General features: G+C 58.3%; 1 protein-coding gene across 10 annotated transcripts; it reads right to left on the bottom strand.

Moving 5' to 3' along the window:
- Positions 1-1,705: 1,705 nt before the first annotated feature.
- On the bottom strand, positions 1,706-23,210 carry PROM2 (prominin 2). 10 transcript variants are annotated; one of them, XM_067704311.1, is made up of 25 exons: positions 23,073-23,210; positions 16,083-19,827; positions 15,367-15,416; positions 14,733-14,935; positions 14,517-14,637; positions 14,158-14,221; positions 13,844-13,933; positions 13,365-13,564; positions 12,896-12,970; positions 12,031-12,094; positions 11,627-11,786; positions 11,156-11,308; positions 10,098-10,221; positions 9,456-9,547; positions 9,245-9,329; positions 6,615-6,761; positions 6,050-6,121; positions 5,338-5,430; positions 5,149-5,202; positions 4,785-4,865; positions 4,494-4,562; positions 3,788-3,877; positions 3,481-3,587; positions 3,056-3,130; positions 1,706-2,800 (listed from the first exon to the last, which is right to left on the bottom strand). In XM_067704311.1, exons 2-24 carry the CDS (start codon positions 16,330-16,332, stop codon positions 3,067-3,069), a joined length of 2,508 nt encoding a protein of 835 aa, XP_067560412.1. In that variant the 5' UTR covers positions 16,333-19,827; positions 23,073-23,210; the 3' UTR covers positions 1,706-2,800; positions 3,056-3,066. The 10 variants fall into 10 exon arrangements, with proteins under 10 accessions (XP_067560412.1, XP_067560414.1, XP_067560413.1 ...); XM_067704313.1 differs by having other exon boundaries at positions 14,158-14,182; positions 21,815-23,202; XM_067704312.1 differs by having other exon boundaries at positions 3,060-3,130; positions 21,815-23,201.
- Positions 23,211-24,502: the final 1,292 nt, after the last annotated feature.

Raw genomic sequence — 24,502 nt, forward strand, 5'->3', positions numbered from 1 at the left:
CTGAGGACAACAAAAAGCTGCTCAAAAAATATAGTTTTTAAAGTTTGATTCAGGGGTATCAGGGAGCAAACAAGGCAGTAAAAAAATCACAGGGCCAAGTTCTGGGAAAAGAAGGAAACCCAGAGATGTGTGCTGGCAGCTGGGGTTACGTTCTCCCTAGGGGGTCTGCTGAGCCCAGAAGATACTGCAAAGGTGCTGAGCAGAGCTGTTAACAGCCTCTGGGACTAAGGAGGTCAAAACTAGGCGCACCAAGAGCAGGGGGTACCCGGCAAATCTTTCATGCTTTGGGTTGGGACCCCAGAGGGTTTCACCCCCAGAATATGAATGAACTAGAAATAGACAAGTGCTCCAAGGGACTGCAAATCATCTCAGTCCCTGAAAGTAAAGTAAAACAATCTGGTTTGCAGGATCTCAAGGCATGTGCCCGAGGTAAACATAATCCTCATGGAGCAAGATAATTTCATCCTGTGCCTCAAATTATTTCTACAGGTTTTCATATAAAATGTGTGGCACTTGGGCTTCCCTGGTGGCGCAGTGGTTGAGAGTCCGCCTGCCGATGCAGGGGACACAGGTTCATGCCCCGGTCTGGGAGGATCCCGCATGCTGTGAAGCGGCTGGGCCCGTGAGCCATGGCCGCTGAGCCTGCGCGTCCAGAGCCTGTGCCCCGCAATGGGAGAGGCCACAGCAGTGAGAGGCCCGCAAACCGCAAAAAAAAAAAAAGAAAAAAGAAAAAAAAACAAAGTGTGGCACTCAATTTTTGCCAAGTATGTGAGGAGACAAGACAATACTAACAAAAACCAAGAGAAACAACAGACACTGGAAACAGACTCACAGAGGCTCCATATTAGGGAGTTATTGAACTTTAAAATAACCATACTTGTTTGCTCAGATACATAAAAGGTAAGATAGGCAATTTTGATAGAGAACTAGAAATGATTTTTTAATCATTTTCTAGTTCTATTTTTATCCCATCAATCTCATTCTTAAAATGCAGGGTGCTTCAGTTCCCCACACAGGGCAACATGAAAAGCAAGCCAAGAATCCTCTGGGAAAAGCCCAGAAGAGGCGATCGTGCTACATTCAAGGATGCTGGTCTGAGAGTGTGCGTGCCATAGTGACCATACATTGTGTAGGCACCATCCCAATTTCTAGTAGCAAATTTGTTGCTGGTTTGTAAGATGCAACTAAACATAGACACCCTCTGAAACTCAGCAGACTCTAATCTTGAAGGGCTTTGCTCCTTTGAACAGGGACCCATCTCCCTCTTCGCTTGTATCTGCCCAGACCCAGCTCTGCCCCTGGCCCAGAGCAGTCATGGCAAAAAAAAAAAAAAAAAAAAAAAAAGCAGCATTTGAGTCTTTGTTTTGTGCCAGGCCCCTGCCAAGGGATTTCCACACACTGTCACATTATTCACAACCCTAGGAGGCGGCTATGACTATTTTCCCCATTTTATAGGTGGAAAAACTGAGGTCTAGGGGACCCATGGATCATGTTCAAGGTGCCCTGGTTACCAAACGTTAGAGCCAGGTGTGAACCCAAGTCTGCCTGCTCTCAGTGTGGGCCCCACTCCCCACCTGCTGATTACTGGGGGGACCCCTGGATGCCTGTGGTCAGAGGAGGCCTTGGATTCTCTCCACAAACACTCACTAAGCGCCAACCCCATCCAGGGCCCTACCTGGGAGAGCGGAAGGATCCAAGGCCAAGATTTAGCCAGGTGAGAACACTTTAATGGATCCGTCCTGTCCACCTCTTCTCTCCCCTCCTCCTCCCCATTTCTGGAACTCAGGGTCCAGCATGCAGGGAGGGCACAGGGATGGACCAGGGGTGATGCCCAGTCAGGGGCATAGGATAGAAAAGGTAAGGGCCACAGTGCCAAATCCTCTTGTGGCCACCAGATCTCTCCTGGAAAGCTGGGTGGTGACTGTCGAAGAGGCTACCTTCTTGGGAGCTGAGGGGGAGCCCCTGCTCCAGCCCACATCCCAGGTCCCTTCTTAGGGAGTCAGTGCTCCCTAAGGCGAGGGACAGCAGTGTGACTTCCAGCCCAAGGTGCAGACGGGGGCTCAGCCTTCACACGGGCCTCCCACACCCCCTGGGGGCCAGACATCCAGGCCGGGGTCTGTGGAGGGTCCCACCCCCTGAGCAGCAGAGCGCTCAGGGGCCACGAGGCAGAGCCTGCAGCCGGCCCGGGCCCAGGCCATGGTGGCCCCTGGCCTGCTTGGTGGCAGGAGGGGTCCCTGTGGCCGACAGGTAGTAAGGGGACAGGTGAAGAGGGGACAAAGGGGGGGAAAGGGCTTCCCTGGGGGGAGGGAGTGGGGGCTGGGGAGGGGACAGAGTGAAGTGGGGCAAGTGGGGGGTCAGAGGAGAGGAGGTAAAGGGGCAAGGAGCTTGGAGACGTGTGGGAGGCATGGGCAGGGGGAGGGGCAGATGGGACAGAGTGGGGCTGGCCAGGGCCTCTGTCCTGCCCAAGGGGCTGAAGACGAGGTTCCACTAGGTGGAGAACAGGCTCTTCCTGGAGCTAATATATTGCAGCAAGGAGGATGAGGGAGACACACCTGGAGGAACCTGTTTGCTCTGAGATTCAACAGAAGGTAAGTGTGTTTTTGAGCATGAATGAAGGGGTCGTGAGCAGAAAGGGGTGCAAAGGGAGTAGCAAGATGGGCTCAGGTAACTGGAATTAGGGGACAATCCAGGCCTGGATGCCAGCCTGGGCTCTGGTGGCAAAAGCGACAGAAATCCTCTGGTCCAGGCAAAGTCAGCAGGGAAGGCAGGCAGCCCCATGCATCACCTTGCGTCCATATCCCTGTTGTGGATTAAGAACAAACAGGGGAGGGGGGAGGGGAGGGGGAAGGGAAGGGAAGGAAGGGGAGGGGAGGGGAGGGGAGGGGAGGGGAGGGGAGGGGAGGGAGGGGAGGAGCTGAGCTCAGGCCTATCAGTCCCAGCCAAGTCCCAGAACCTTCCTGCTCTCCTGGGCCCTGGAGACCCCAGAACCCAAACCCTTCCCTTCCCTTCTCAGCCCCACCCTTGGCACCAAGGAGTAAAGCAGGGGGAAACTCACTCACTGCGGTCCTAGAGCTTCAGGGAGGTGACACGGGGGATGTGGAAGGGCTGAGTGTCCTCAGAGCTGCTGGCGCTGCAGCATCACAGGGAGTGAGTGAGTGAGGCCCCCAGGCCCAGGCCCTCAGCCCCGACACAGGAACAAGCCCAGAGCCCGGAATTTCCTGCCTCAGAAGCTCTTCAGGGGTAGCAAGGGTGCCCAAAAGTTAGGTCTGGTGGATGTGTTGCAGCAAGAAGGATTCAGGGTAGACACATGGAAGAACTTTCTGGCCCTGGAGCTCCTCAGACTGTGTGACTTCAGGGTTAGGCGTAAGCCTCCCCTGCCTGGAGGTCTCAAGATGGCGTGCAGCAGGGGCCGGGCCCAGCAGCCGGAAGGGCTCCTGCCTGGGCCCCTGCTGCACCCCACAGGCCTGGCAGCCTCCTCACCTGAGGCGTTTCCCGATGGGATGGAAGTATCTGGAGGTCTTGACAGCGAAGATGACGCTGGGGATCAGGAAGAAGGCGCACCAGCCCAGGCAGAACCAGAAGGCGTTCTGGAGCAGAGGAGGTGAGGTCAGCGCACTGCGTCTGGGCACCCCCAGTCCCCCCGCTGACTCAGTGTGGGGCACGGGGACGCATTCTCAGAGCTGAGGGAAAGGGCGGGGGTGTAGGCCCAGGGCAGGGCCCCGCTCACGCTGCCCCTCCCGTGGGGGCCTCCACGTCCACGAGCCCTGATGGGCTGGGGGGCACTCACCCAGGGGTCAGCCACCATGTCACACAGGATCACACGGCCATTGTCCAGGGCTGTGGAGAGGGGCTGGCAGGTGGCGATGCGCTGAGTCACCTGTGGTGTCAACGTGAGGCAGGTACATGCAGACACACCCAGACCCACAGGGGCTCAGAGGAAGGTTGACAGGGACACAGACAGGCCCAGGGACACAGTGGGGAGCCACTGCACAGCTGTACACAGACACACGGATGTGGCAACACAGAGAAGGGAGGACACACTGCCATCAGCTCATCGCTCACCTCCTGCCTTTCCCACCCTGTTCACCAGCCTGGGTTAAGCCCCTACTGTGTGCCCAGAGCTGTTCTCTAAGTCACACTCTCACTGGGAGGCAACACGTGTGCACACACACACAATGCACTGCACACACGTACATACTTGCACACACACATACTCGCACACGCATGTACAGACACACTCAGGGTTAAGCGAGACCCCTGCCAGTCCAGTGTGGGTGGTAGACAGCCCGGTCCACGCTCAGGCCTCAGAGAAGGGCTATGGCAGAGTTTGGGGGATGGGCAGAACCCAGCCAGCCAGATGCCAGGTTTGGGAGTTTGGGTTCAATCCTGAAGGCCTAGGGCACCCCCAGGGGCTCTCAGGGGGCAGAGGAGGTCGAACAGCTGGTACCGCTGGAAGCTTGCCTGAGGCCAGGAGGGTCTGAGCCCACACTCACCTCCTCTCTCACCCAGGCCACGTACTGGGAGAAGTAGCCCATCTCCCGGGTCAGGAAACACTCAGTTTCCTGCAGGGAAGAGAGGAGCCCTGGGCTGGTCGGAGTCCCAGGGCCAGCACCCCTGCCCCCCATGCCTGGCACCAACAGGACAGGCCAAGCTGGCCTTCCTGGGAGCCACGGTGAGGCGGCAGGGCTGGAGAATCCTGGGGTGGGAGCCCTGCGAGCCTTAACCCTTCAACTCACCTCTGACTCTGAAGCCACCCCCAAGCCCTGCCCCATCCTCCCACTCACATTCTTCAGTATACGGGTGGCCCAGGTAGGCAGCTCTCCTTTCAGGTGAGTGACTCTGTCCAGGACATCTGAGGTCTCCAGCTGGGGGAGAGGAGAGGGGCTCGGTCAGGGAACAGCCACTCATTCAGTCATCCATTCATTAACTCAACGTACGACACACAACATACTCACCTTGGGGTGGGTGGTGTTAGGCCCTAAGGACAGAGGACACATATGGCGGTCCTCAAGGATCTTCCCACCCCACCCTCAACTTCCAGTGGGCCTGGGTAGAGCAGGTGAGGTCCCAAGCCAGCTGGGCCCGCACGTTCTTGCTCCCTCTGCTGCCCACCTGCTCCCCCCCACCCCATCCATCCCCAGCAGCCACCTGGAGAAGTGGGGCAGAGGATGCCAGGGCATGGACACTGAGGTTGAGCTTAGCCTGTGAAAAAGAGATCAGGGCTGGTCAGGGGAAGGAACTGGTAGGAGGGAGGGTTCCCAGCATCCCTCTCCTCCTCCTTGCCCCCTGCCTGCATCTCCTCTCCAGGTCCCGGACTCCCTGAGCCTCCAGACTTACCACAAGCCTCTGCTGGAGGAGGAGCTTCTCCTGACGGAGGTTTCTGAGCCCCTGGGCCTCCTTCTGCAGCTGCTGCGCCAGCACAGTATTGCCCTGAGGGGAGACATATCAGAATGGCACTCTGCCCGGGCCGAGACAGGCTTTGACGACACATCCTTCACCAAACCGTTCAACCAGACATACTGGAGGGATGTGGAAAGCGCTGGAATCAGAGGTTGGCCTCAGAGGCAGAAAACTGAGGCCTCCTTAAGTTCCTTGGCCAGATCTGGGTTTGGGGGCCTGAGCCCAAGTTCCAGGTCCGGCCCTAGCTTGCTCTGCGCATCGTGGGGGGTAGGGGAGGGGTGTCTATGAGATGTCTTGAAGAGAACTTTTTAAACTCTCTATATTTATAAATACAAAGTGCTACTTTTCCCAGTCCATTTGAAGCTTCTAGAGGCAACTGTCATGATATCTGATCCGTCGAGCTGTCCTCACAGCATCTGTCCCAGCAGATTCCACAAGCGGTGTGCACCTAGCGATGCTTGCCCAGCTGTGCGATGTCAGATGTAGCATCTGATGCTACAGAACCCTTCACCCCAGCCGGGGATCCAGAGTCTCAGCCCTCGGTGACAGGGGCCCTCAGTCCCCTCCCCAATCCAGGCACTCCCACCCCGTCCCCCCTCCCAGGCCCCTGGCTCCAGCCTGCCAAGTGGGGTCTCTGCTCCCTTCTCACTTGGGTCTGGGCCAGTCCCTCCAGCTCCTGGGCCAGCTTCTCCACGCTGATGTTCACCACAGGCTTCTGAATCTGGAGACGGACAGGAGAGGCCAAGAGGGGATGAACCCCGGCTCCCCCAGCCCCAGAATTCCCAGTCTTTGCAAAAGCACCCACACCAGCTGAGTCTATTGTGACACATCAGTCACAGTGGGTTTGACCTGAAATTGTGAAACATATGAGACACTTTCCATTAGGAAAGAAAAAACAATGAGGCGCCCTCTGGTGTAACCCAACGGAGAGGTGACGTCCCACCAGCACTCGCCACAGCAGTGGGTTCAGGACCACGGACAGCAACACACGCTGTTGGGTGTAGGCACGTTCATTCTCGCCCAGCCCAGGTGCTGGCAGCTGGGACACATGGTCTGGAGACACCCCCGGCAGAAGAGGCCCCAGGGACATGTGGAGGGGGAGGGGTCCAGGGACGGTGGAGGGCCAAGACAAGGTGAGACAGCTCCCCGACCCCCAGCTCCTCTGCGGGCCCCTCTGCTCTGCCGTGGTCTGGCCTGAGGTGCCCACTGCTGACCTCAACAAGGAAGCCTGGGTAGTGGATGCGCTCGAGCCCACTGCTCTGCAGGGCCTCCAGGTCCTGGCGGGCGGCTGGGCTCAGCAGGTCCAGATTCTTCACGTCCACTTTGAGCTTCTGCAACTCCTGCTGCAGCTTGGCAGTGTACTGGGAGGGAGGGAGCAGGGTGGAGCCGTGCTCTGTGGGTGAGCCAGGACCCCACAGCTGCTATCCTAAGTGAGGGGTCAGCAGGCCCTCAGGGCCCTCCTTCTGGATATCCAGGGCCCCTACCCTGGACACTCCCAGCCCCAGACAGGCTCCCAGCAGGCCTCTGCTCCCCACCCATCCCCAACTCCACCTTACCCCCACCGAGACCCAGCTCTCCTCCAGCGCCTATCTGGCTACTGGACAGCAGCACAGACCTTCCCAGGCCACACAGAAGAAAAAGAGCTTCCCCGGCCCATCTTTATCACGTCACCTTGTGTTAAGGTCTTCACAGCACCTGTGTGCTATTTACTTATCTGGGTACTAGTTTACTGCCATCAGCTCCACGAGAACCGCACCTCATCTGCCCACTCTACCAAACCCTCAGCGTCTAGAGCAGAGGCTCCTACGTGGTGGGGCTGTACAAATTTGTCGAATGTGTAAAAATGAGTGAATGAATGAATGAGTGAATAGACCCAATCACATTTCTAAGACAGAGCACAGTTTAAAAAGGGACTCGAGCCTGGAGGGGTGGGATAGGGAGGGTGGGAGGGAGGGAGACGCAAGAGAGAAGAGATATGGGAACATATGTATATGTATAACTGATTCACTTTGTTATAAAGCAGAAACTAACACACCATTGTAAAGTAATTATACCCCAATAAAGGTGTTAAAAAAATAAATAAATAAAATAAATAAATAAAAATAAAAAGGGACTCGAGGGCTTCCCTGGTGGCGCAGTGGTTGAGAGTCCACCTGCCGATGAAGGGGACACGGGTTCGTGCCTTGGTCCGGGAAGATCCCACATGCCGCGGAGCGGCTGGGCCCGTGAGCCATGGCCGCTGAGCCTGCGCGTCCGGAGCCTGTGCTCCGCAACGGGAGAGGCCACAGCAGTGAGAGGCCCACGTACCGCAAAAAAAAAGGGACTCGACATTTTCCAACCATTGCTGGGAGAGATTTAAAGGGCATGAAATTCAGCCCCAGTGTTTCACAGGTGAGAGGCTGAAGACAGGGCGGAGCCTCAGAGTACGGAGCCCAGCTCAGCTCACCTCTTGCCATCCCTCACTGCCTTCCCCAGGGGGAGAAAAGACCCATCCTCTCAGAGGCAGGGGTCTTGGAGCAGCATTTCAGGCACCAGTAACACACAGGTAAAGGAGATGTCTCAAGGCGGGCAGAGTCCTCGTGGTGCCTGGGAAAGCACACCTTGTCTTAATTATCTCTGCATCATCAGCTCACTATTATCTCCTTCGAGGACAAGTTCTCCTAAGGTCACATTTGGTTTGTTGCCAGATGGCCCCCAAGGACTGCCCAGTCCCTCTGGACCTGAAGCCCTATCTGTCCAGACTCTTCTGTGACCTGGACCCCTCCCTTCGCTGGACCAGGGCTGAGAGCCCTCCCCTTTCAGCCAGCAGGGCACAGGGCCTCCTCTGCTCAGGCCCCCTGCTGCAGCCCTCTGTGGCCAGCCTTCTCCCTGTGGCCTTGTACCAGGGCAGTGCCGGCACAGTGGACCTCTCCTCTGATTAGAGACGCTGAAAGAGGAGACAGCTATGGCATTAAGGAAACTGCCCCAGGTTATAGTTTAAGGCGTGGAGTTGGGACTGAAATCTGGACCACTTGGCTACGCTAGCCTGCGGACTAGGTGCAGGTGGTGGGCTCAAGAGGAGTTGGAAGGTTTCTGGAGACAAGGCAGAATCAGGAGTTAGCAGTTTAGGAGGGGTGGGGGGAGAAGCAGGTGGGAGAAATGTGGTTTTCCCAGGATATGCTTGGGAAGGGCTCCTGGCGGACCCTGGGAGCCAAGGCAGCTCTCCTCCCACCTCATTTAGGCGCGAAGAGAGAAAAGGAGGGGGTGTTTTACAGCTTCTGTGCACCCTTAGGAGAACCGCGTTCTCAAAGGACGTCTCCTCTCATGAAGGAGCACTTCCTTTTCTTTGTTCTAGAACCGTCTCTTGCCAGTGTGAGTAAATCTCTCCAGTTCTGCATAGCAAGTTCTGACAAAGTCCAGTGGTTAGGGGACAGGCTGTGGGGAGCCCTCCTCCAGTGGCACCCAACTTCATCACCATCGTTTTCACTGTCACACTCCCTCGCCAACCACCCCGCTCCCACTGCAGCATCCAAACCGATGCCTGTCCTCAGTCAGGACACACACCCTGGTCCTCTCACTCACTGTCACCACCCTGTCCGGCCTCAACCTCACCTGTGTTCAGCTCTTCCGGGAGCGCAGTGCTCAGAGCTGGTCAGAGCCTCCAGGCATTCACGCTCTGGAAGCTGCCCTGGGCTCTAGCCCTGGGCCAGGTCCTGAGCTTGCACCCGGGTCCTCTGCCCCTGAGGCGCCTCAACTGCTCTTGTGGACTTCTCGGGTTCAAGGAGATGGTCCCTCCAGCAAGGCAAGACCAGAAGAGGGGGATCTGCAGGAAGGGTCCCCAGTGTGTTCCAGAAGGTTCTCTCACCTCGCTGATATCCAGGTGCTTCTCCAGGTCATAGGAGTCATTGAGCTGCAGGACCGTCCAGAGCGCAGCCCCTTGCTTGCACTGCCTGCGGAGGAATGACAGGCATCAGAGATGAGAGGAAGGCAGGCAGGTGGGGGCTGACGTCATCCTAATGGGATGCCCGCCTCAGCCCCTCCTCACACCCCGGCCCCCAGCCCAGACACCCGCTCACTGATAGGCCAGGAGGACGCTGAGGTTCTTCTTCAGGCCAAGAAGTTGGGACAAGTTCATGGATGACGGCAAGCTCCCCGGAGTGTCTGCAAACTGGGAATGGGACACAGAGGAACGGGCCTGGAGCGGGGAGTGGGGGGGCAAGGCCACCCAGCTTCCCAGGGCCTAGTCCCACGTTGCCCTGGCACAGCAGAGACCACAACCCTGGGACTCCAGCCCACACCTGCCTCTAACTCAGATCACTCCAGGGCCCTAAATCCTGGCAGGGACCCTCCCCGTGACTCTCCAGGAGGGTGGCCGGCCTGTCTTCAGCAGAGGACCCAGGCCAGCATCTTGGCTCACCTGCTCAGTGCAACAGGGAACAAGGATCCCCAATTCCAAGACTCAGTGTTAGGAGGGCAGAGGGCCTCAGGTCTGGGGGCCATCCTTCGAGGTCCCTGCCTGGGGCCTGGGCAGCCTTCCAGGGACTCACTGGCTCTTTTCTCTCACTGGTGGTTTTCCATCTCTTTCCTTGGCCGTTTCCATCATTCCTCCTGTCTCTCTCTCCCTTCTAACCTCTCGGGCTCCTACTTCCTTCTAAACCTCCTGCTCTGCCCACAGCTCTCTCCTCGTCCCTCTGGGCCCCAGAGTGGGGCAGGCCCACCTCATAGAGCTCCCCGCTCTCCCAGCTCCGGCACACCAGGGTCTGCACGTTGCCGCCCAGCAGGAAGGTGGCGAAGACAAGGAGGATGAGGGGCGCGGCGAAGAGGAAGCTGAAGCCCACACCCCTGGGGAAGGCGGAGGGACAGGCTTGAGACAGGAGGGAGGATGCCCTGGACCGTGCGCTCCATCCCCATCTCCATCCCGGGGCCAGCATGGTCAGTGAGTCAGCCCCGGGGCAGGAGAGAGGACTCAGAACTGCTCACCGGCCCCACCTCATCCTCCCCCATCCCCACTCTACCGCTGCTGCCCTGGCTGGCCCTGGCAGCCTAGAGGAGAGCACAGCTGTTCTGCTCAAAGAGCCAGGGCTGCTGGCCTCTGGGCCGAGGACACATGGAGGTGACTAGCTCCAGAGCTCAGCCTCAACGGGGCCACCTGGCATGGCCAGCCATGACCCACCAGCAGAGGCAGCAACCTACAGCATCTGAGTAGGACCTGTGCCACTGACCAAGGCTTCTTTGTGAGACAGGCGTGGCCCCATGCCAGGATTTGAGGCTTGGAGAGTGAAACATGGGCTGGATTTCACTCACCCCTTTGGCCAGGCACCTTTATACAGTGACCCTCCTGCACAACTGAATGTGGCAACCCTGGCCTTAGAGACTATCTAGTTCAGGGCTGGCAAACAGATTCTACCTCTGGTGCCACCTCCTAATGGTAGTGCTGCCTGGACACTGGGTTAAGCAGGATTCTGAGGCTGTATCTGGGCTCAGAGAGAAAAGGTGCCCATTAATTATTAAAGTTGCCACTGGTGTGGGAAGGGGAAGTGCTTCTTATTTGCATTCCTGCTCTAGGCCAACCCTTTTATACAAACTGAGGCCCAGGTGGGTTATAATTTGCCCAGGGCCACCCAGCAAGTCAGCCCAGAGCCAGACCACAGCTCAGTCTTTTGATCCCCAGGACTCGCTCCTGCAGCTACACCAGAAGCTATCCATGGGCATGAGAGGAATGTGCCAGCCCGGGGGCAGGGGGAGAGACCCTCCCCCTCTCCCCAGCCCTTCTTACACCATGAGGAAGCGGGCTCCAGCCTTGCCCTTGGCTTCCGAGTGGCTGGGGTCTTCCCTGTTACAGAGCCCCCAGATGCCCAGGTTGAGGCCCAGCAGGTTACAGACCACCACAAGCAGGACCACAGAGCACAGCAGGCAGCCCACCATCCACCTGCCACAGAGAAGGTGGGACGTCACGGAAAGGGCAGTAGTGGGCACAGGAGGGGCTGGTGGAGGACCTAGTGGCTGGGTGGGGCCACTACCCCGAGGCTGAGGCTTTAGAAGTGTGACTTCCCACAGGGTCCCCAGGCTCAGATCCCCAGGGCACACAGCCAAGGTGGGGACACAGAGGCCCAACGAGAGAGGGATCTTGGCTTAAATGGAGGCGGAGACTTAGTATAAGGAGGGTTGATGAGGGCTGGAAATTGGTTCCAGGGTGGCTGAGAAGCTGAGCTGCCCATTCCACCCACGCCCACGGGTTCCCAGGCACCTGTATTTCTCATATCTCTGCACCTCCTTCAGGTAGGGGCGGCTGCACTGTTCCATCTCCTCCAGTGCTTGGCTCCAGCGAGAAGCCGCCTCCCAGCCTGGGAACGCTTCGGCCAGTGTCCTTAGCTCTCTAGGCTGCTGGGCCACCACCTTCTTCAGCTCTGCCCAAAGCAGCAGGGGCTTATGGGATGGGGAAGACCCCCAGGGGCCCAGGGAGGAGACGGATGGACAGGAAGAACATCTGGGATGCACAGAGATGGTTCACTCTCTGTCCAGGTCCAGCCAGGAGGACAGCCTTCACCTTCCCCACCCCACTACCCCACTCCTCTCTCAACAAGCCTCGTCGGTAGGGCTGGGTTGGGGGGCATCCTAGGCAGCCAGCCTGGCCCCTGGGCGGGGCCTCACCTCTGATCACGTCGGCCGTCTGCAAGGTAGCCAGAGCCGGGAGGGCGTTGAAGGTACTGTTCTCCTGCCGGAAGCAAATGCAGCTGTGCCTCCTGCTGTCCGCCCGGGTGTCCTAGCTTGGGGGACCCCTGCATGCCAGGTCCAGTGGGAGAGCATCCCCCCTCGGTGCTCCCAGACCAGGAAATCAGGAAACAGGCTTCCCTTTCCTCTCTTAGTCAGTGCCTTCTTCTCCCCTCCCTCAGCCTGGCCTGACTCAATTCCCCCAAACATTGCTCCTTTCTTCCCCGCCCCTCTTGCTTAGACTGTTGCAGTAGACTCCTAGCCATCCTCTCATCTCTCCCAGCCACTCTGCACAGGACCACCAGGGCTATTTCCCTGAAGTCCAGCTCCAGTCTATTCTTCCAGCCTCAGGCCCTATTTCCCTCCTCCTGGAACACTCTGCTCTAGTTACCCAGCACGACTGACTCACCGTTTCCCCAACCCCGGCATTTTCCAGGCCCTGGGTCACAGGCGCTGACTCATGCTGCACCTTTTCCCACAGCCCGTCTCCACCCAGGAGAGCCCGCCTGTCGTCTGGGGCTCAGCTTGTGTGCTCGCTCCTTGGCCATCCCCAGACCCCACCCCCCGAGGGTCCTAGCTCTTCCTTCTGAGCTCCAGGCCTGCCTCCCCCACCAGACCCCGTGCACACAAGGACCAGCATCGCGAGGCTCCAGCCCAGGGCGCCACGGGGTAGGCGAGGCCCTGATGTGACCCAAGTCTTAGGTTCAACTGGGTTCCCACCCCAAAGGAGAAAAACTGAGGCCCCTCACATTCGAGTTCCCAGCCAGGTTGCGAAGAAGTCGGGCAGACTGGGGCAGGCACTCACCTCCTGGACCACGCTGGAGAAGCTGGCCTCTGGGACGCCTTTCAGCCGGTGCAGGGCTTCGTCCACAGAGGGCACCTGAAACGGTTTGAGGAGCTTCTTATGACAAAGTCCACAGAGAGGCCTGGGAGGGGTCCTTGGGGAAGGACGGGGGCAGAGGCCTCTGAATACTGTGTCCTCGTGTGCAAGATGGGGACCACCACAGCCTCGAAGGCCCTGGGTGGCAGTGAGAACTCAAGAAGCAAAGTCACACGAGGCTCACGACACAGCGCGTGGCCCAGGGAAGCTCTCACTCCACTGCCAGGATGACCATCGTTAACTCTGGGTGCGTGGAGAGGGCAGGGGCAGCCCAGGGAGAGGGATCAGGAGTCCGCTTCAGGAAACAGCCGGAACAGAGGCTGCCCAGGGATTCCTGGGGCAGCGGGCAGAGCAACCCCTTTCACCCCAAGGGGCCTCAGGCCTGGGCCTGCACCTGGCTGAAGTCAGCTCCCAGCTCCAAGGCGTGGGCTCTGTCCAGGGCCTCTGCACAGCCCCGGCAGCTGGGCTCCTGCAGCAGGGCCAGGAGGCGCTCCCGGTGCCCCTGGACAGCCGGCGCCAGGGCCTGCTGTCCCTCCTGAAGTTCCACGGAGGTGGCGTTCAGGGCTCGGAGGTGGTCCACGGAGACCTGCAGGGCTGCGAGACCCACATTTGGACTGAGTGGTCTCCACTGCTACAGCATCCTTGGAGACCTTGCAGGAGGCAGAACATCTTTCCCTCCCAAACCCAGGGGACCGGTGGTCCTTAATCTCTGTGGTTATAATGGAAACTGCCCTGGGGCACGTTAAGCCAGGAGTGGGCAAAGGTGCCACAAGGGATCCTAGGATAAAGCCGTGAGAAAGTCAGGGGCGGACCGCTGACAGTGTAAGAAATGCAGGGCTGGGCGAGGGCGGGGCGCCCCCCAGCGACACTCACCCTGGCCCAGGCTGAGCACAGAGGCCAGGACCTCATACACGGTGCTCTGGAGCTGTGTGTGGATCGTGTTCCCAATGCTCCTGTGGACACCTGGAGAGCGCAGGGCAGTCTGCAGGGCTGGCCCCCAGGAGACTAGGGGCCTCCCCAGCCAACCATCCTCCTCCCCTGGGTTCCGGAGGGTGGTCTTGCGGCAGAGCGGCCGCCGTGCTCCCCAGCTGGACCCTATCCCCGCCTCTGCGAGGGTGTTCCCAGGTGGAGCCCGGGATGAGGGGATGAGAGGCCTCCCCAAGGCAGGCCTGAGCTGGAATCCTCACCATTCAGTTCCTCCAAGACTTGCTCCTGAGGAAGGGAAAATTGCTGTGCCACGGCCTGCAGCTCCTAGGCAAACACAGGGCCGCGAGGCTGCTCCTTCCTGTCCCCGGACACCCCGGCTCCTGGCCCTTCCCCAGCCCTTATTCCCCCACTACCCGCCACAACTGGGCGTCTGTCCTGAGAATACCATGGGTGCCGTCATGGATTACAGGGACTCTCCAGCAGGGGGCAGTCAGGTGCGTGCTGGAAGGGGCACCCTCTCTAATGCGCAGGCTACGCACGAATTTGCAGGACCTACCCTGCTCTGTCCCGCCCACGGCTGGCGCTCATGGGGGCACGTGCGGGGTTACTTGGCACTCACCTGGGGGACATCGGAGACCAGGCCCCGGAGGCTGAGCAGAGTCTCCGGCAGGGCCTTGGCACTGGGGCCCATCTGCTCATGCGTGCGCTGGTTGGTGACAAAGGCAGTGACCACGCCGATCCTGCAGGGATGGGGGAAGAGCAAGGGGCTGGCTGGATGCCTGTGGACACCTTGGGCCTCGGCCCACGCCTCCCGCCTGACCTGGGCGCCCCTCACAGCAGTACGAGGGTGGTCAGCAGCAGGAAGGCCATGAGGGTGCCTCGCTCGCAGGCCATCGTCTTGTGCTCCATCTTCACTCGGCCACCACAGGGCCGGCGGCAGCGGCAGCAACAAAAGCAGAGCCCAGCGGCGGGTACCACCAGGAGGTAGAGGCCGGTGATCACGGCACACACCACGTAGCCTGCCTCATACTGCACCACCTGGGCAGGGCAGCAAGGCATGAGGGGCTGTCCTGATCCTGCCATCCCAGCCCTCTCCCGCCTGACTCTAGAGGGAAACCCAAGGGGAGGGAGGCACACTCGGGGGCGGGGCGGCGGGGGCACTATGCACACATCTCACATCTCCTTTAACTCTTGTGAGGGGCACCGTGTTACCATCCTACAAACAAAGGACACTGAAGTCCAGAGAGGCTAGGGCTCCCTGCAAACCCCACAGCCGCTGAAGGGCAGAGCCGTGGTTAGAAATCAGGTCCGCGGACTGCAGTGCTCACGGAAAAGGGGAAGGGATGCCAGAAACCCCACCCCGGGGCACACCCAGCAAGTGGGCTGAGCCGACGAGGCCCTTCTCCTTCTCCGGTCCCTCGTGCTCACCGCTGAACGCCTTCCCCCGGCAGCGCCCCCCGGCCGCTCACCTCATCCGCCTTCACGGAGGATGGCTCATTCAGCAAGGCCTTTATCAGCTCTAGGAAAAGAGTCGAGCTGGGTCTGGGGGCAGTGACTGCCCTGCCCCTGCGTCCACCCCCGCTGCCAGGCAAAGGTGGGCTCTCCGAAGGGTGTCCTCCCACCACCTCGGCACCCTCGGAGAAGGCAGTGTCACCACAGCCCGGAGCCCTCGTGCCTCAGCCGGGCTACAGGAGGCTGTGTCTGCAGGGAGGCCTGGCTCCCCCCTCCTCCTGCGCCCCCCAGGTAGGCCCTGCAGCGGGGAAGCCGGCAGCCCGGTTAAAAGCAGAGAAGGGGCCTGGCCTAGCAGCAGCCCTTCCCCTAAGAGGCAGGCGACGGGCTGGGAGCTGTCCTGCTGCCCATCCTGGTCCTCACAGCCAGCACGGCGCCACCAGACCCAGAGAAAAAGCTCAACCCGCTGCTGGAGAACTTTGCCTGTAACTTCCTCTACCTTAGGACAGAGAAACCGCGGCTCAGAGAGGGAAAGGGGCTTGCCAAGGTCACACAGCAAGGTGATGCCCTGGGTGCCCGGGCCTTCTGGGGAGGAAGATGGGGCTGGGGAGTGCTGGGGACCCTGCCCTCCAAGTGCCTGCCGACGGTGGGTGCGCCCCTCGGTGGAGAGGAGATTAGGGTGCAGAGTGGGGACCCAATACCCGCCGAGGCCCGCCCGGGGGAGGGACGCACTCACCGGCGGGGAAGGGGTTGAGCTGCACCATGGAGAGGAAGCGGCGCACGGTGCCGTAGAGGGGGTCCAGGGGCCCCGGCGCGCGGACGCGAGGGGCCAGCCAGCGGGTCTTGGCCGCCGGGGCGAACGCCAGGCGCTCCGCCGGGCCGAGGGCCCCGCAGTCCGCCGCGCCCACCCGCCGCAGGGCCAGGGCCAGGGCCAGGGCCAGCCCCAGGCCCAGCAGGGCCGCCAGGAGGCCGGGCGCACGCACCATGGGGTCGGCCGGTGGGCTGCGGGCCGGGCGGACGGGGCTCAGGCGGCCGAGAGTGCGGGCCGCGCACGGGGCTGGCCGTGCATCCTTCACCAGCCTCCGTCCCGCTGCTCTCGAAACCGGCCCGACAGGTTTGGGCTACCTGGGCACCCGCCGGAGCGCGGCCGGGGCAGGGGCGGAGGCCTGGGCTGGGGGTGGGGTTTGTGGGGTGGGGGGCAGGGCCTGGTCCGGACCCGCTCCCAGCGGCCTGGGGTGGGAGCCTGGGCGCCCTCTCCCCTACCCAGATGCTTCTGGGAGGGCTGCCTCCGGAGCTGGGTGGGGAAGGCACCTCAGTACCTCTGGGTTATCTAGGATGGCCCAATTTCAACTATTACATCCTGCGCCCAGACGCAGCCGCCAAATCTGGGGCCTGGGAAAACAACCACCCCGTGAAAGTCTGGCCCGGAGTGCGGCCAGACTCCGCTGGGGCCTGCTCTGTTTTCTAGGGTCATGCCTGCGCCCATGCCAGGTCATTCTGGAGCACAGAGGCCACAGGGCTTTGTCCAGAGCGGCTCTCTGAAGGGCCACTGAGATGGGCACAATCCTTTGGGAGAGTGAATCCCAGCAAAGCTGTGCCCAGCAATGTCCCATCCAGTCATCAGCTGAAAGAACTATCAGGAATATACCCAGAGATGAAGTGAGAGAGTGGCCTGGACATATAGACACTACCAAATATGAAATCGATAGCTAGTGGGAAGCAGCCGCATAGCACAGGGAGATCAGCTCAGTGCTTTGTGACCACCTAGAGGGGTGGGATAGGGAGGGTGGGAGGGAGACGCAGAGGGAGGAGATATGGGGTTATATGTACATGTATAGCTGATGCACTTTGTTATAAAGCAGAAACTAACACACCATTGTAAAGCAATTCTACTCCAATAAAGATGTTAAAAAAAAAACAGAAAAGAATATGCCCAGAGATGTGTCTGCACAGGCCTCTGTTTTGTCAGTGGCTGTAAGCCCAGTACCCAGAGGGTGCCTGTAGCTGAGCAGTCGGGGAAAATATTGCTAAATGGATGGAAGATGATCCTGGCAACGTTATTCATGATACAGGAAGCAGCCCCGATGGCACTACCGCGAAAAAATTGGTGAAATGACCACCTCACAAGCTGGGCTGTCATTAAAGAAAATGATGTGGAAATGGCTCTTTTGCCCTGAACGATGCTCGCAGCGCACTAACAAGTGTGAACAGCTGATGACAAATGGCTGAATACACGGAGTGAAGGCATAAAACAATGATCATCTCCGGGTGGAATCACGGGCAATTTTTAATTCTCTTCTGCTCATCTGTGCTTCCTAATGTGTGTGCAACAAGCATGCGTTACTTGCGTTCAAAGAAGTATTAGAAGTTTGTGAGTTTCCACAGCAGCCCCCATGGGAGCCCTGGAGGGAGAGGCTGGGCCTGTCCCTGCGTCCCCCCGGCTCAGCCCTGGTCTGCGGGGTGTGTGAGGGGCACAGGGGTCTTTGGCTGCTCACGGGAGTCTGCAGTAGGGAAGTGATTTAAGTGTAAGTCACGGCTGGGTCTGCGGCAGAGTGCCCACGCTTCCCACTGCTGCCCCCACAGTTTGCTCAGAGCCGGGGGATAAGAGTACACAGTTGTGGAAGGAAGAGTCCAGTTAATAACGGGGTGCAGACAGGAATCGGAACCTCATCAAAGGGTGACTCAGAGATGAGGGTCACGGCTGCAGTGGGGAATGGGCTGGGGGTGCCCTAGTTCCTCAGGTCCAGGGCAGGGGGTGCAGTCCAGGGCCAGCACTGACCCCTGGAGCCCAACCTCAGTCACGGGGGAAGGCCCCTGACCCCTCCCCCCTCTGACTGTGCTGAAAAGCTAAACACAGGCCGTACCCACCCCTCACCCTTCCCATGTAACTCACCTGAGCTCAGCAGCTGTGCTGGGGGGTGTCTTGGCCTCCCGGAAGCTGCCATCAGGAAGGCCTGGTCTCCCCACAGCCTGCCTGCCCCTCTTCGCTCTCCTCCTCCAATGTGAGCTGTCAGAAGGAATGACTCCCCCGGCCATCACTTTCTATCAATAACGAGTCCCGCCACCAGCAGCATGGAAATAGCCCTTTCCCAGGTTGATATAATCCACCTTTGTGATTTAGTAAATGCCCTTTAGGCTTTTTTGTATTTTCTGACTTGGGTGCACCCCAGAGAGTGTAGGAGAGTTGAGGTCCCAGCCTCCTGGGGAGGATTAGGAACCCTTGGAGCTTTGGGAAATACGCAGCCCAGGCCCCCAGGTCCTGTCTCCCCACCAGACTCTTCTCAACTGTTGTAATTAAGGCAATCAGTCGCTACTGCTCTTGTTTTCCTGTGTCTCTAATAAAAGCGCTGCACTTTGAAGATAAGCGTTCACCCAAGAAAAAAACAAAACGTACCAAGCCTCTTTTCTAGCATAGGGCCAGGAGGGTTGATAAAGATACTGAATCTGCCTATTTGATAGGTGGACAAAGTGAGGCATCGAAGAAGGGATTTTCCCGAGGCAGGGGCCAAGCCAAGAGCCTCCTTCCTGAGCCAGATCCTGATGGAACAATCTATCATCAAGCTGGCTGGTCAGCCTGAGTCTCCTCCCCTCCCCCAGCCCTAACTGGGAGAGCAGGTGGGGCTCAGGGGTCAGCCCTGGGTGCTGGGCAGAGGAGGAGATGAAATTGCTGCTAGAATTGAATTCCTTGGAGGAACAGACCGAGCAGACTGTGTGGGGCCGGGCCCCTCGGCAGTGGGGATACCCCTGCAGCAGCCTCTAAGGGCATGGGGCTGGCAGGCAGCAGGGCTGGAGGGCTTCCAGATGTCGGGAAGGGGGTCCAAAGGAGGTTCTGTCCTGCGCACTCCTTTTAGTCATGCCTTTCTGGGCACACCTGCACCTCCCTTCCTCCCGCTGCTCCTGGGCCCCGCTACCATCCATGGAAATTCTTTTTTTTTTTTTTTTTTTGCGGTACGCAGGCGTCTCACCGTTGTGGCCTCTCCCATTGCGGAGCACAGGCTCCGGACGCGCAGGCTCAGCGGCCATGGCTCACGGGCCCAGCTGCTCCGTGGCATGTGGGATCTTCCCGGACCAGGGCACGAACCCGTGTCCCCTGCATCGGCAGGCGGACTCTCAACCACTGCGCCACCAGGGAAGCCCCATGGAAATTCTCTGGTTGATCTAGGATAAGCTGGCCCTTGTTACCTTGGGAACACTTCCCAGGGCCACTTTCCCACACTTGACTTCAAACATCATCAGAAGTTTGATGGTCTCCAAACCCCACAGCCCTGAGGTCAGGGAGGGGAGAGTGGAGGTGGAGACCTGGGGAAACCCAGACCCACGAGAGCATCCCTGGCTTCTCGTCCCTCATACCTGCATCCAGCCACGCAGCAGTGTCCTTCCAGTGCCCCCTCCTGGGCATTTCTTCAGAATGGACCATCGAAAGTGGGTATCAGGCTACGTGACTCCTCGGCGTCAAACCCTCCAATGGCTCTTGCACCAGCCTCGGGATAGAAGTGAATTCCTTAACCTGGCTCACCAGGCCCTTGGTCCCACCTCAGTCCCCCCGGCAATTTCCCGAGTGCTCTGCCCTCCCTGTGACATTCCCCTCTGTCCTGTTCCTGCCACAGGATCCCCTCTTCTTCACTCTTGTTCCCATCTTGCACCCCACTTCTGTTAATCCCCTAAGACTTGGCTTGGTGGTCATTTCTAGGAGGCTCCCCGGACCGTTCCCCCAGGCTGAGTTGGGGGCCCCTTCAGGCTGCTTCCCTATCACTTGTTCACCAGTCTGTCTCCCCCACATAAACAAGCTGTATTTATTCATTAGGGTTTTTTCTTAATTTTTTTTTTGACTGTGCAATGCGGCATGTGGGATCTTAGTTCCCCTACCAGGGATGGAACCTGGGCCCCTGCACTGAATGTGCAGAGTCTTAATCACTGGACCACCAGGGAAGTACCAACAGGTTGTATTTTATTCACCTTCACCATCTCCTCAGCCCCATGTACAGTCCCCGGCACACCGACTATTCTCCATAAATGTTTCCCTAGGCTTGAGGAAAGCAGATTTCAAAACCTTTGAAGATAAGATTTTCTTGCAGCCAGAGAGTCTGAAACTGAATTTGATTCAAGGTCACCATGTCCTCAAGACTTGATCTCTGTGTCAGTTGGGAGGACAGCATCTTCTGGCCTGAGCCAGACTTCCTGGGCTGCCCTCTCTCTCCAAGGTCAGGGCCCAGGCCTCATCTGACACTGACATCAGCTCCCTCCTCACCCTGTGGCACTTGTGGCCATGGCCTCTTGGGGAGAAGACAGACAGAGGCCTGGTTTGCAGAACCTCGGGGCCATTTTGGGAGTCGTGAGGTCCAGGAGCACCGCAGGAGCCGGCGGCGCCTCCCCTAGAGCCTGACTTAGAAGGGAAAGAGGCACAGGTTGGAGAAGGGCCGCTGGCCCTATTCTCCAGTGCAGCCTCCTCCCATCACCACAGTAGGTGCCAGGGAAGGTTGTTGATGGTCCCTCTTTGGAGGTGCCCTGCGTCCATTGCTTCCCCTTGGGTGCTTGTGACAGCACCACTGACCAGACCCTCAGGAGCTCTGTCTGACCCCTGAGTCTCCTCTTGGGCACATTCAGGTGCCCAGGAGGTCCAGACCAAAAGTCTTAAAGAGGAAGGTCCTATATTGTAGCTAGGAAAAAATGGCTCCACCCTCTGTCCCCTTAAGACAGCTCTGCGAGGACACAGGCTATAGAAGCAGAGGCTCCCCGGGAGTGGAGACCTGGAAGAGGGGGGTTAAGCCCAAAAGATAAGCCCACCCAACCATGACCAGCAGATGGGTTACATCGTGGAGAGTTGAAAAGTGATATCTAAAGTCCACAGGGTAGTTTCAGGTGGCGTGTTGCCTACTCTGAATCAGAACCTGTTTCCTGTTCAACATCGACTACGCGAAACCAGGAGGAATGGTGTGTGGTCCTGATAACAGAGTGAGGGTTCGAAAGAATCTCAATCCACTGGACTGGGGAGTTCAAACCCGCAGCATGAAATGCAGCCAGGAGAACTATTCACAGGCAATTCACAAACAGATTCCTAGATTCATAACTGTTTGTGGAAACAAAAAGACCATAATGGGCCAGCTGACCACAAGGTAGCACATTATTGAGGTAGCACCTCAATAATGAGGTCAGACAGCTAAGATGCCTTTGTAATGCTAGCCAGCCTGAGAGGTCAAAGGTCCCCCCTGCGGAGGCCAGGGCCATTGTCCTGTGTGGCTCAGCCCTGCTCTGGAACTTAAACTCCCTCTCGTGACAGCCACGACTAGGTAGGTGAGGCAGGGCCAGAGCACCAAGCCAGGAGCGGCCACCTGTGCCCAGGAGAGGACCACCCCCAGAGGTCAGGAGGAAGGACAGGAGAGGCAGGGAAAAGACCCCATTGGCTTCCCGTCTTCCATGCTGGAAGCAGCCACGAGACCTGCCCTGCCTGTCCCCCCAACCCCGCCCCACCTGTCTCCTTCCTCCTCTGCCCCACTGCAGACCGGGCCATGAACCTGGTCACAGGCACTGGGGACACGGACGGGCACACGAAGCCCTGCTGGGGCTCCACGCCAGCAGCATTTCCCCTTTTCCGTGCTGCTGGTGTGTCCTCCAGGCTGACGATGGGGCTGAACGCGTCAGCGTCCCCCTAGACCGTGTATGAGGACACAGGAAGCGCCCGGATACCCAAGAGGTCCCAGGCACTCCTGCACCCCTGCAGCAGGCCCCTGAGAAGTATGTCTGCAGTGACCACCCTCTAGGAGGCAGGACGCTCTCTGCAGGAGGGAACTGGGTAGTTGCTTTTCCGGGCTCAGCACCTTCCACACGCCGGGGAGAGAGGAGGACCACCTCCAGATGCAGATGACGTCCAAAATAGTTGGCAAAGGAGCAGTCCCTTCAAAAGGCAGTGGAGGGCTTCCCTGGTGGCGCAGTGGTTGAGAGTCCACCTGCCAATGCAGGGGACACGGGTTCGTGCCCCAGTCCGGGAAGATCCCACGTGCCATGGAGCGGCTGGGCCCGTGAGCCATGGCTGCTGAGCCTGCGCGTCCGGAGCCTGTGCTCCGCAACGGGAGAGGCCACAACAGTGAGAGGTCCGCGTACCGCCAAAAAAGAAAAAAAAGGGCAGTGGAGCAGTGAAGGGTAGCGTCGGCTTCCAAACGGAGAGGAGAGGGCAGCAGTGCCTCAAGCTGGGGTCCCCACTTCCTGGCTGGCTGTCAGCCTCAGGCAGATCCTAGCAGCTGCTCTCTGCTCCCATACGTGGGCCCCTACATCCCTTAGCTGGCGATGGTGCCTCCGATCCTTCCCATACTGACTTCCCCATCAATCATATTTCTCTTGCCTCTTCCAGCTCGTCTCTCTGGCCGACTCTTCTCCCCAGTCTGTGGTTAGGGACTCGCACCTGGATGCTCCAGAACTGGCTTTCTATCTTAAAGCCAGAAGATTAGTAACCTTAATTACATCTGCAAAATCCCATCACAGCAGTGCCTAGAATAGTGTTTGTTGAATAACCAAGGGACAGGGATCTTCAGGGGATGTCTCTAGACTTCTGCGTATGATAGGTTACTTTATTGCAAAGCTTCTCATTTGTCTCTCATTTGCTAATATGATCTCTGAGTCTCCCAAAAGGAAGTCTTCTATGCCAGCCGTTTCTGTTAAGATTAGATTCAACTGACTACGTCAGAAAATCCAAAATAACAATGGGTAAACCAAAACAGGAATGTAGTCTCACATAAAGTGAGACTGGAGGTTGGTCATCCAGGGCTGGCCCGGCAGTTCCACGAAGCAACAGCACCCAGGCTCCTCCTCTCTTTTGTTTACTCTGGCGGTTTCCAACCTCGTGATTGCCTCCTGGAACAAAATGAGGGTTGGAGGTCCAGTCATCACATTGACATTCCGGGCTGGGGAACAGCTGGGAGGGACTGATATCCCTCCTGGCTAAGGCAACTTCCTTTAAAGCAGCCTCTACACCCCCCCACAACCCACCCCCCACCATGTCACTCCCAGACCTTGAATTTACATTTCATTGACCAGCGCTTGATCAGAAGGCCACACGGAGCTACAGGGAGGCTGGGAACATGCTCTTTGGGCTGGGTGCTCTGTGCCTGGAATAAAGCCAGGGTTCTGTGGCTCAGGAAGAAGTGGGGTGTGGACACTGGGTAGATCCAGCTTTCACTGCTACCCTGGGTGCTCCAAGCATATTTGACTACAGATGCCTTTGTTTTCAGAGCACAGTTCAGAAAGTGTGCTTTCCTTTAACCTGCAGAATAATGTGTTACGTCTAGCTGCCCAATACGTTTAGGTTCTACTCTCCTAGTCCCCGAGCAGTGAAAGTATTCTAAGACCGAATTATATAGTACTGAAGAAAACGTAAACATTCATCCCTAAAGTGTATCAGAACAGGACCCTGTGCTTGCCAAGCCCAAGCCACATCATTCGTGTCTTCCCCTTCCCCTTTCGCTCGCGTTTGACTCTGCTGGGACTCAAACGTGGCACAGCGTGCATGGCGGGTACAACAGCTCCAGGCAAAGCCTTCAAGGTGCAGGGGAGCTGCAGGTCCTGCGTTGGGGCCCATGCTGCCAGCTGCACCCCCGGGACTGGACCCCTGAGCAGGGACTGCTGCCTGGAGGTCCCCAGCTCCTCCTCTCCTCTCCTGTCCCGGTCATACGGCTCAACTCCTGCCCTGCACCATCCGCCCCCACTCCCTTTCAAGGTCACTTCTCTGTTGGAGGCCTTGGAGCGAATGAGGACCATATTTCAGGGCCCCTGTTCACCTTGCAGCAGTCATCACCTGGCACCTGGGGAGCCGGCCTTTTTCCTTCATCCCTGACTCACCACTAAAACAATTATGTAAAGATCTCTGACTAAGGGCTAGGGGGTAAAGGAAGGTGACTGCGGCAGATGAAGGAAAAAATCCTCAAACTGAAATGTCAGTCATCGTGTTCCTAGCAACCCGCTCAGCTCTCGCCGGGGGGAAGTTTCTCCGGGGCTCTGTCTGTCCTCAGGCCCTTCCTCCACTGTGCTGTCTTAAGTCTTCCTCCTGTCCCAGGTCCTGGTATTGAAAACCCCAACTTGTAACCTGAGGGTACAGTCGTCAAGGGATTCTGTTCGGGCTGGGATATGAGCGCCCTCTGTGTACACAGCAGGTGACACTTCAAGGAC

This window comes from Pseudorca crassidens, chromosome 14 (assembly GCF_039906515.1).
Source record: "Pseudorca crassidens isolate mPseCra1 chromosome 14, mPseCra1.hap1, whole genome shotgun sequence".
Lineage (NCBI taxonomy): Eukaryota > Metazoa > Chordata > Mammalia > Artiodactyla > Delphinidae > Pseudorca > Pseudorca crassidens.